Raw genomic sequence first — 12,191 nt, 5'->3', positions numbered from 1 at the left:
AGAATGATAAAAATTACATTTAAGATTTTTTTTAACGTGTCACGCCACTTATCATACAAATATGACATTGGTGTTTTCTTTCTCGAATGGTCAAATGAATGCATATGTGTGAATAAAACATTTTTTATTTATTTAAAATTATGATTAAATATATTTGTGGTCCTTTTAAATATCTTATATTTTATTTTTAATTTTTTTTTAAAAATTCTTTAAAAAATTTCCATTAACACTTTTAATCTCTTTTACAATTTAGCGATAACTTTTAGATTTTTTTAAAAAATAAACATTTAAAAAAATTGAAAATAACAAATATTTCAAAACAAAAAAAAAACCAAAATAACCACTTTTAAAAGAGAATGCGCCAGATGAACTAGCGCATCCCCTAAGCTAGCAAAGGAGGCGCCCAAGGCATTGGCGCATTCATTGAGCTCCTCATGAGGAGGCGCCAATAGCATTGGCACATGCATTGACTCTCGTGAGGAGACGCAAATGCCTATGGCGCCTTAGTGGTGCCTTAAGTGCAGGCGCCAATGCCTTTAGCGCCTGTATGTTATGTCATCTTGGGCGCCAGCCCTCTTGGCGCATGTATTTTATGTTCACTCTGTATAAATACCACACATTGGATGCAATATTTTTCACACAAAATCATCCCCTACTACCATATTTTCTCTAATTCAAACACACTCACCTTCAAGTTTCTATTTTTTAACCATGTTTGCATACATTCATAAGAAAAATGTCGATGTAATATTTTCCGCTGTTGCGGCTCCAATACAAATTCGGCTCTGGAACACAAATACATTTGAACATCTTAATCGGACGTTGTACAGTTGGTTAGAGAGAGAAATTGGAGAGGGTGAACGGATTATAAGAATACAATGGCTTGTGTCCACGTTCAACCAAAATGGAGAAGTGTGCGAATGAGTGGATATTAAGACTGACCAAGACGCTCAGGATGATGCATTACATGTTCAAAATTGTTTTGATGGTTGTAATCGCATAGTTCTTGTATTGCAGTTGTTTTAATTTTTTGGGTTATTGTTTATGTAATGGTACTTTCGTCACAGACGTCTAATATGGAATAAATTTTGTTTTTCATATATTGCAATAGAGGTACATGTGAATTTATCTGGTTGTGCTCATTCCAACACAAGGGCAGTTATTACGACTGTGACCTGGATGATGGCATGAACTATATAATCTAACCATTTTGTTCGTCGTATCCATTTCGGTTCGAATCTGGGTACTGTTTGGGCGACCCTTTTTCTTCCTTCGCATAACTTCGTTGTGTCAGACGATGTCCCCTTGATATTCTGGTCAATAATCCTCTTTTGCCACTACGAAAAAACTAATTTTATAAACATTTGATAGACTGATGACTTTGTAAACTTCAGATAGCAAGTATGATGGATCCCTTCGAACCTTTGAGCATGCTGCAATGACATGGGAGCAGGGCGTACGAAAGGCTTGAAACTTTCCGCAGTCACACCTATCTCTATCTAGTTCGACTCTGTACTGTCCCATCAGCATGCCCTCATTGTGATCCATGGACTCGGCAACACTATAACAACCTTTAGTATGGTCAAACACCGTGACTACATGTGTGTTTGCTTTGGAAGCTTCATGTCTAATGAATTTCATCGAAGCATCACTGAACAAATGCCCAGATTACAACATTGAACTCCATTTGGAACGTCGACTCTCAAATAACGCCCCTAGCCTAAAATATGTTGCCTGCACCAAAGTGGTTATAGGTAGGTTACAGATGCCTTTGAAGACATAGTTCATTGATTCCACAAGATTTGTTGTCATGTGGCCCCAATGTTGACCGTTGTCGTATGCCCTAGTCCACTTCTCCAATGGAATACTATCGATCCACCGCACTGCATCTTCGTTTGACAATCTTATTTCTTCGCGGTAGTGTTTGAAAGAAGGTTCTGATAATGCGTAACCTGCATTGACAACCTTCTTCCGCAACGTCTTATCTTTGATTTCCCGCGTGAAATTCTGAGCAATATGTCTAATACATAACACATGCGTTGAAAGAGGATTTTGTCAGCCATTATCAATGTTATTATATGCACTGATGATTGAAGGGTGTCTGTCGGAGATCAAACATAAGTTAGGCTGAGGTGCAACGTGTAATCGGATATTTCTTAGGAAAAAACTCCATCCCTCAGCAGTCTCCCCTTCAACTAGGGCAAAGGCGATTGAAAAAATGTTGTTGTTCCCATCTTGTGCCACTGCCATCAATAACGTTCCTTTGTATTTCCCCGTACAACCGTGTACCATCAATTTGTATAATTGGTTTACAGAAAGAAAAACCTATGATGCATGGTTGATATGCCTAGAAGAGACAGTGGAATATTCCATTTCCAACAGCACACGTCCCGTATGGTGTATACGCAGACAATGTTGCCAACTTGACAATAGTCCCGGGAGCATATTGTTTTAGAGCCAACAGGTATTTTGGAAGTTGTTTGTAAGACTCCTCCCAATTGCCAAACACTTTTTCAAAAGCATTTGTCCTAGCTATTCATGCCTTCCAACTTTGAAAGTCTAACACTTTACCATTTAATTAGTTATATTTTATATTACAATTAACAGTAAATAATATTTTTCACTTTTTTCTATCTAAGGTGGTCAGTAAGGGGGATGAACTATAATAGGTGTCTGAAACACACTATTATAGTCTATCGCAATCTATTGGACCACATTGGACATGACGATGCAATACTCCTATACAACTATATTTTAATTTAAAAATAGTTATCAAATTATTTTTCATCTAATCGTTTCGTATTGTTTTACAGTTTATCTGGAGGCCATATCTGGGTCTTGATCATGATGTGAACCATGATGATGATGCAGTTTGGACAGCGAAGACACCGATTATCCGATTCACTACGGTGGAAATGCACCAGAGTGATCGGGTCAAACTACAGTTCGACATGCAACAACAGATTCCAGAACCTCCCACGTGTTTGAGGAATTGACATCAAAAAAGGGTTGATGCATAATGAGATTATTCTGACTGGAGAGACTTTGCAAAAGAGATGTGTCGTCAATTGAGGAATTGACGACAACACATCTTAAATGAACCAGTCATCCATGGTACAAGACCAACTCAACAATATATGACATGGTTTAGGTCGGTAACAACTCAACAATTTGTATCTGAGCCACGGTATTTGATTGATCCACGCCAACTAGCTTCGTCACGTACGCCCCACAACAATTCCCCACCCAACACCAATGTCAAACCACCCAATTCGAACAACCAACCTCACAACATCAACCTACCACATACACACAACAATCAAACACCTAACCTAGCAACCCGTTCATGCCATCCACCCAACAACCAACCATCCAACGTCGCAATCCATTCATACCACTCACCCAACCACAAAACCAAGAATCAAACCCTGCAACCACAACCGTCTATAGCCTAGATGATTCATATGAGTCACTTCATCATAGCCCCCCACCAATGACCACTCAAACATCCCATCACCAAAACACATAACCATTGTTTAACTATAGTACGCTCCAGGAACCATTGCTTCGTTTCCGAAACAATTCAATGGCCCAACTTGGGCAACTATACCGTCCCCAATCCACCCAAGCCCAACGACTTAACTACGATGACATGGGCACCGAACTCCATTACGGAAGCGCCGTTGGCCAGAGCTCCTCAGGATATTGGGAACAAATGATGACACATCTGTCAAATACCGCTGAAACTTCTATCGAACCTTCCCACCAACCATCGTTCGATCAGGTCAGCACACAAAGACCTCAAACACCTCAAGCAAATCGTGGGAGACCTCGGAGACAAACTAACGCACTTGCATGTGGAACAGGGGGACGTTTTGTTCGGGCGGATCATTAGTTTATTGTCAGTCCAATGTAACCAATTATTACCACATGGATAATTTTTTTTTACATTATTCTTTTTTATTTAATAAATAAACAAAATTAAAAATTAAAAAAAATTTAAAAAATAAAATAATACAAGGGGTGTATGCGTCAGATGAATTGGCGCATACACCACATGCACCACTAAGGCGCCGGGGGCTTTGGCGCCTCCTCATGAGGACCAACGCATGCGTCAATACTATTGGCGCCTCCTCATGAGGAGTCCAATGCATGCGCCAATGCCTTGGACACCTCCTTTGCTAGTTTAAGGGATGTGTCAGTTCATCTGACGCATCCTCTTTTAAAAGTGATTATTTTGATTTTTTTTTGAAATATTTGTTATTTTTGAATTCTTTTTTAAAAGTGATTATTTAAAAACAAATTTTTTTTACAACATAGCGATATAAATAATTACTATTTTAACAATTGATTAAATTAATGATGATTTTAACGACAATTTTAATAGAAAAGAACACAAATTTAATTTATAATGATATAGGAAACATAGAAGTCTCCCTCTTAACTTCAAAAACAGAGTGATAATTGTTGATCCTTCATGAACCGAGCGAAACAATGGCCACTTCAAAACCAATATCTCCGTTTCGACTATCCTCCCTCCTCCGTTCCCAAAAGGACCCATCACTCGCATTCCAACTCTTCCTCAACCCCAATCTTCAAAACCGCCCATTCCACTATTCCCTCCTCTCCTACGACCTCATCATCACAAAACTCGGCCGCGCCAAAATGCTCCCTCAAATGGAACTCATTCTCCAACAACTCCACAACGACACTCGCCACCGCGTCCCTGAACCCCTCCTCTGCCACGTCATCTCCTTCTACGCACGTGCCCGTCAACCTTCACGTGCCATCCAAACCTTCCTCTCCATCCCCTCCTTCCGCTGCACCCCTACTCTCAAATCATTCAACTCCCTCCTCAATGCTCTCCTCACCTGCCGCCAATTCCAAACAATAGCTCAATTCTCTTCCCGTTTAGCCCAATTTGCCCCCCCAAACACCTGCACCTACAACATCCTCATCCGGTCATCCTTCTTTCAAGGCCACGTAATTCGCGCCTTGGAACTGTTCGATGAAATGCGCAACAAAGGTGTCCGTCCCGACGAGGTCACGTTCGGGACCTTAATCCACGGGCTTTGCAAGAATTCGCGCCTGCATGAAGCTTTCCAAATGAAAAAATTGATGCTTGAGGAGTTCAAGTTGAAGCCCTGTGTTTCTGTTTACACTAACTTGGTTAAAGGAGTTTGCGAGATTGGGGAACTTGATTGGGCGTTTAGGATCAAGGATGAGATGGATAGGAAGAACTTGAGATTGGATGCAGTTGTTTATAACACTTTGATCAATGCGCTTTTTAAGGCGGGGAGAAAGGAAGATGCCTTAAGGGTTTTGGAGGAAATGAAGGAGAGTGGTTGCCATTGGAATTCAGTTACTTGTAATGTAATGATTGGGGAGTTTTGTAGAGAGAAGAATTTTGAAGAAGCTTATAGGATTTTGGATGGGGTGGAAGACGTTAAGCCTGATGTATTTGGTTACAATATGGTGATTGGTTGGTTGTGTAGAGAAGGCAAATGGAGTGAAGCAAATGCTTTGTTTCAGGATATGCCGCGACGAAAGTATGTTCCCGATGTTGTCACTTACCGCACACTGTTTGATGGGCTTTGCCGGGGGATGCAGTTCCGGGAAGCTGCATTTGTCTTGGATGAGATGTTGTTTAAAGGGTATGTTCCCCTTTCCAAGAGTGTGAACAAATTTGTTGGTGCCTTGTGCAAGGAAGGGAACTTTGAGTTGTTGTCTACAGTTTTGACTGCGTTGGCAAGTAAAGGAGATTTTTGCAATGAGGGTATATGGAATGCTGTAGTTTCTGTGGTTTGCAACCAGGAGAAGTTAGCTGTAGAACCATTTGAAATTTTTGATGCCTTGGTGGTGGCATGAACTGTATTCTGCTTCATCATTGGTAGATTTGGTTTAACCAAACACACAAGTTGAGATTCTATTCATCTTCATGTACAAAACATGATTCTTGATATTTCAAGTATCATGACACGATCCACTCTTAGGTCATGACTGGCATATAGGCTAACACCAACTCATCATACCATTGACAAGTCAAGCGCACATTGACAGATTCACAATTTTAAATATAACAGCTATCAAAATATTGCCCTCAAATGTCCAAGTTTGTCTTTTGGCTGCTGCTGTCTTGAATGATAGTTGCAGTTAACCAATTCTTTTCACTTGGCCTTCATATGTAAAATTTGGCCATCACATGTCAAAGTTTATCTTTTGGCTGTTACCATCTAAAATGATAGATACGGCTAAACAATTCTATTCACCTGGTCTTCATATATCCAAATTTGTCTTTTGGATGGTATGGTACCACATTTTCATATTAAATACTGAGAAGATAAAAAGTATTTTATATTGGTTCTTCAAATTAATTTATGGAATAGCTGTGTTGGCTATCAAAATTTTGTAAACATGAGGATATGAACCATAGTAATGTTTTTGAATTGTGAGTGAGTTGTAGCCCAATGTGGTTTGTAAATGCAGTTATCGCAGCTGCTGCAAATAAATATTTGTGTCATCGGTGATATTGGCAAGAATGTCATACTGATGTAATATGGGCTTACAGCAAGGTTGTTATCAAGCTACATTCTCAGGAAACAGAAAGTGCAAATCATAGTTTCTAAACCATGGTCTGATTCCAAAAGTAAGCAATATTTTCTTGTTTCTACTTAAAACTTGGTATGAGACTCAAAGTCATATTCAGATATAAGCCTATTATTGAGTTTTTGCACAACATTATTTGTGGACGAAAATCAGTTTATACACTCAAATTGCAGTTTGGCAGGTGCAAACTAAAATCTAAAAATTGCAGACCTAGCATATTTTAATTTCAATTACTAAAGTAGTTTTGTGACTGATTAGTTGCAATTGCCATTAGTCTGTTGTTGAATTGTTGATTAAAAAAGAGTAGGTGATTTCTTATCCTTCAATACTTGGTACATGCTTCCTTTGCCACAAAGTTGCATGCAAGAGAAGGCATTAAAACAATTATGGATAAGGGGGGACTGTTTCGAATTTTCCTTGGCAGATTGATGTTTGTTGAATTGTAATTTTTTGTGTCAAAGCAAGTAGTGCTCAACAGAAACAAAGATGTGTCGAAATATGTAGTGTGCGTCGAGTTGTATTAGATGTCGAAGTGTCGAAACAGGTTGTTTGACACAAGATTTCAACTTAGACCAAAATATGTATTTTGGGCCTTTGTAATTTTTGGCCTTTAGCTTAGGGAGCAAGCTAGCTCAATTATAAATAGAGGGAGTAATCTCTATTTTAATAACAATTTTGTAATCATTTGTAGTTGCAAAATTAACGAGATTTTTCACAGGCCGTGGGCAGAGAGACTCTGCAAAAATCATCTTCTTCCCCAATTTTCGTCAAACTCTAATCTTCTTTCTTATTGAATTGTCTTTTCTTGTTTTCATCATCATTGTGCAGATACAATCTTGCAACTAATGTTGGTTGATTCACTCGAGTGAAGAGTGAAGAACAAGTGAGAATTCGATTAGTTGATTAAATCTTGTTCATCAAGATTGATCCGGAATTACTCAAAGTTTTGGGTTTAATTCCAACATCGGGTATCAGAGCACTGACTGAGCGATTTGTGGGAAGCAAAACACGATGGTGATGAATCATCCGAACAGGAACTTTCTGGCGAGTCTCCCAAATCTGAAGAATCAGAATTACGAGAATTGGTGCAAGTAGATAAAGGTTGTCTTTTGCTATCAAGATCTTTGGGATCTTGTGAAGGAGGGAGTGACACCGCTTGCAGCAAACGCGACAAATGAAGAAAAGGCTGCACACAAAGAATTGAAGAAGAAAGGTTATAAAGCTCTCTTTATAACTCATCAACGTGTCAATGCTGACAATTTCGAAAAGGTTAGTGATGTTGAATCAACGAAAGAAGCATGAGAAATTCTTGAAAAATCGTTTGGAGGTGGAGAGAAGGTGAAAGATGTGAGGTTACAAACTCACAAAAGAACGTATGAATTGCTTCAGATGGAAGACAATGAAAGCGTAACTGATTTTTTCATTAGGATTACAAAACTGGTGAATCAAATCAAGGTATGTGGAGACGTCTTGACATCAAGATCAGTTGTTTCGAAGATCTTAAGATCATTGACTCCAAAGTTCGACCACATGGTAGTATCCATAGAAGAGTCAAAATATTTGTCAGCATTGACAAAGGAAGAGCTTCAAGGGACGCTTGAATCTCATGAACAAAGAATGACTAAAAGAACTGCAGAAAAGTCGAAGAGTGATGTGGCTTTGCAGGCGCAATCAACAAGAGAAAAGAAAGGCAAAGGGAAGTGGGTCAACAACAAAGATAAAGGAGACTACAATAATTCGACAGGTCAAAATCAACAAGAAGGAGGCTGGTCGAACCAGAGAAGACCCTCATGCCAAAGCAACCAAAGAGGTGGTGATGTAGGTAGAGGAATAAGTGGTGGTCGAAAATCTGACAAAAGTCACATTCAGTGTTTCAATTGTCAGAAGTATAGTCACTACTCAAGTGATTGTCCTGAAAAACAGAAGAATCAGAAAACTGATGCAAAGTTTGCAAAGCATGAATAAGAAGAGATATTGTTGATGGTCACAACAAGAGATGAAGAAAAATTACAAGACCAATGGTACTTGGACTCATGATGCTAATCACACATGATTGGTAGGAAAGATTAGTTTGTCAACATTAAACCCTTAATGAAGAACGTCGTAAAATTTGCAAATGACAATACTCTAGCAGCTGAAGGTATTTGTGAGGTTCTGATTATGAGGAAAGATGACAAAAGGTTAGTAATTTCCAATGTATTGTATATACCAGACATGAAAAGTAATTTGCTCAGCATAAAACAGTTGGTCGAAAAGAACTACAAAATGTCGATCGAAGACAAGATGATGAGAGTTTTCGGCTAAGGTGGAAGGTTAATCTTGAAGGTACCTATGTCTCAGAATAGAACCTTCAGGATTGAACTTAATGTGATGGAGCACAAAGTGCCTTGCAACTGCAGCTAGCATGGATGAATGGATATGACACTATAGACTTGGTCATCTCAATTTCAAAGACATCAGAGATCTGAAAAGAAAAAATATGGTTTTAGGGTTACCAGAAATCGACATTCCAAATGAAGTGTGTGAAGAATGTGTGCAGGCGAAGCAACACAAGAACAACTTCGGCAAGGATGCAGGAAGCAAGTCAAAGGAAATCCTTGAAATCATATACTATGATGTGTGTGGTCATATCCAAGTGGATTCAATTGGAGGTAACAAATACTTTGTCACATTCGTAGATGATTTCATTCAAAAACTATGGACTCACCTAATCAAGAAGAAAAGTGAAGTGATCGAGGTATTTTCCAAGTTTAAATCTATGGTCGAAAGACAAAATGGTCGAAATCTCAAGATTCTGATGACTGGTGGTGGTGGAGAGTATGTGTCGAAAGACTTCGATAAGCTATGTGAGAAAGAATGGATTGTGCATGAGGTGGTTCCACCTACATTCCACAGCAGAATGGAACTGCAGAAAGGAAGAATAAAACCATCATGAATATGGTGAAAAATATGTTGAAAGGCAAGCATCTACCAAAAGAATTACAGAGAGAAATAATATAGACAACTACATATATTTTGAACAGATATCCGACGAAGAAGCTAGAAGGAGTTACGCCAGAAGAATGTTAGTCTGGTGTCAAACCTAGCGTAAGTCATTTGAAGGTATTTGGATCTATAGCACATGGACATGTGCCAGATCAGTTGAGGAGAAAATTTGATGACAAGTTGAGTCAAATGATCCTAATAGGATATCATTCGACTGGAGGTTACAAGTTGTTCGACCCAGCGAACAAGCAAGTAGTGATTATCAGGGACGTGATCATAAATGAGCTTAAGGAATGGGATTGAAATGAAAATGTCAAGAAAGATTCAGTGAGAATCTTATGTGAAAAACCATCAATTGAAGTCGAAAGAGAAGTTCGACAAGAATAAGTCAGAGGTCAAGTAAGTACAAGCAGACCTCAGAGAACAAGACACATACCTGAAAGGTTGCAAGAATGTGTGATTACATAAAATGATATGGTCAATGATGAAAGTGAGTTGATACTCTATGCTTTCTATGCAGATGTCGAACCAGTCAATGCAGTTGAGGCATTAAAGTATTCGAAGTGGGTGAAAGTAATGAATGAGGAACTAAAATACATATAAGCCAACAACACTTGGTCACTTTTCGAATTTCCTCAAGGCAAGAAGGAAATCAATGTGAAGTGGGTATACAAGGTGAAGTTGAATCCCAAAGGAGAAGTAACTCGATACAAGGCAAGGCTTATGGCGAAAGGATTTCTTCAGAAGGAAGGAATCGACTTCGATAAAGTTTTTGCACCTGTTGCTAGGATCGAAACAATCAGGTTGGTTGTTGGTCTAGCAAACATGAACAACTGGCACATGTGTCAGATGGATGCGAAATGTGCATTCCTGAATGGCCTATTAGATGAAGAGGTTTATGTTGCACAACTAGTTGGGTTTGTGAAACATGGCGAAGAAAGCAAGGTATGCAGGCTGCATAAAGCCCTCTATGGACTTAAGCAAGCACCAAGAGCTTGGAATAAGAAGATAGATAGCTTTCTAAGGGAGAATAAATTTGTGAAGTGCACAACTGAGCATGGAGTACATGTAAGAAGAAGCAATAATGAATTTCTTATACTATGTCTCTATGTTAATGACCCATTGATAACAAGAAGTTGCAAGAAGGAGATCGAAGACTTCAAACATGAACTAAGTGAAGAGTTTGAAATGTCAGACTTGGGAAATCTCTCATATTTCATTGGCATTGAATTCCACAAGAGTGGTAGAGGCAAAATACTCAAGAGATTTGAAATGCAAGATTGCAATCCAACTTCGACTCCAACTGAGCCCAAATTGCAACTTTTGAAAGAAACAAATGAAGATGATGTCGATCCAATGCAGCATAGAAGACTCATTGGATCACTTAGATACCTTTGTCACACAAGGCATGATCTAGCATACAGTATGGGTATGGTGAGAAGATTCATGCAAAAGCCAAAGGTATCAAACCTAGCAGCGACGAAAGAGATACTAAGGTATCTGAAAGGAACTCTCGACTATGACATTTTGTTTCTTGTAGTTGATGAAGGAAAATAATGCAATTTAGTGGGATGCACTGACTCAAGTTGGTGAAGTGATGCTAAGGATAGAAAATCCATAACTAGCTATGTGTTTATGCCAGGTGGTGCACCAATTTCTTGGAGTTAGAGAAAGGAACCAATAGTATCACTATCGCCGTGTGAAGTAGAGTACATAGATGATTATCTTTGTGCATGTCAAGCAACATGGATGGTGAATTTTTTCGAAGAGATTACATGGAAGAATCATGGAGCAATTACCTTGAAGATCGACAACATGTTTGCTATCAATCTGGCGAAGAATCCGATAGTGCATGGACGAATCAAACACATCAAAATGAGGTTCCATTATCTTCGAGAGAAGGTAGTAGGAGAGAAGTTGAACTTGGAACACTGCAGAACTGAGAATCATATTGCAGATATCAGGACGAAAGGAATGCAGGTCGAAGTGTTTAAGAACTTAAGATCTATGATAAGTGTAGACAACTTAGACACAGTGAATTATGTGGTGTGTTGAATTATAATTCCATGTGTCGAAGCAAGTAGTGCTCGACAGAAACAAGGATGTGCCGAAACATGTAGTGTACGTCGAGTTCTATTAGATGTCGAAGTGTCGAAGCAGGTTGCTTAACACAGGATTTCGACTTAGACCAAAATAGGTATTTTTGGGCTTTGTAATTTTTGGGTTTTAGCTTAGGGAGCAAGCTATCTTAATTATAAATAGAGGGATTAACCTATATTTTCATAACGATCTTGTAATCACTTGCAGTTGCAAAGTTAACGAGATTTTCCACAGGTTGTGGGAAGAGAGACTCTGCAAAAATCATATTCTTCCCCAGTTTCCGTCAAACCCTAATCTTCTTTCTTATTCAATTTTATTTTCTTGTTTTCATCATCATTGTGCAATAATAAAATCTTGCAACTAAGGTTGATTGATTAACTCAAGTGAAGAGTGAAGAACAAGTGGGAATTTTATCGGTTGATTGAATCTTGTTCATCAAGATTGACTCGGAATTACTCAAAGTTTTGGGTTTAATTCCAACAATATTGAGGCAGATGGTA

At 38.8% G+C, this 12,191-nt stretch overlaps 1 protein-coding gene across 1 annotated transcript; it reads left to right on the top strand.

Moving 5' to 3' along the window:
• Positions 1-4,455: 4,455 nt before the first annotated feature.
• Positions 4,456-6,266, top strand: LOC127075315 (putative pentatricopeptide repeat-containing protein At1g53330). Its single transcript, XM_051016800.1, has one exon. The coding sequence runs from the start codon at positions 4,495-4,497 to the stop codon at positions 5,866-5,868; it is 1,374 nt and encodes a 457-aa protein (XP_050872757.1). The 5' UTR covers positions 4,456-4,494; the 3' UTR covers positions 5,869-6,266.
• Positions 6,267-12,191: the final 5,925 nt, after the last annotated feature.

This window comes from Lathyrus oleraceus, chromosome 4, assembly GCF_024323335.1.
Source record: "Lathyrus oleraceus cultivar Zhongwan6 chromosome 4, CAAS_Psat_ZW6_1.0, whole genome shotgun sequence".
In the NCBI taxonomy this organism is placed as follows: domain Eukaryota; kingdom Viridiplantae; phylum Streptophyta; class Magnoliopsida; order Fabales; family Fabaceae; genus Lathyrus; species Lathyrus oleraceus.
This window is presented reverse-complemented; position numbering and strand designations above follow the sequence as displayed.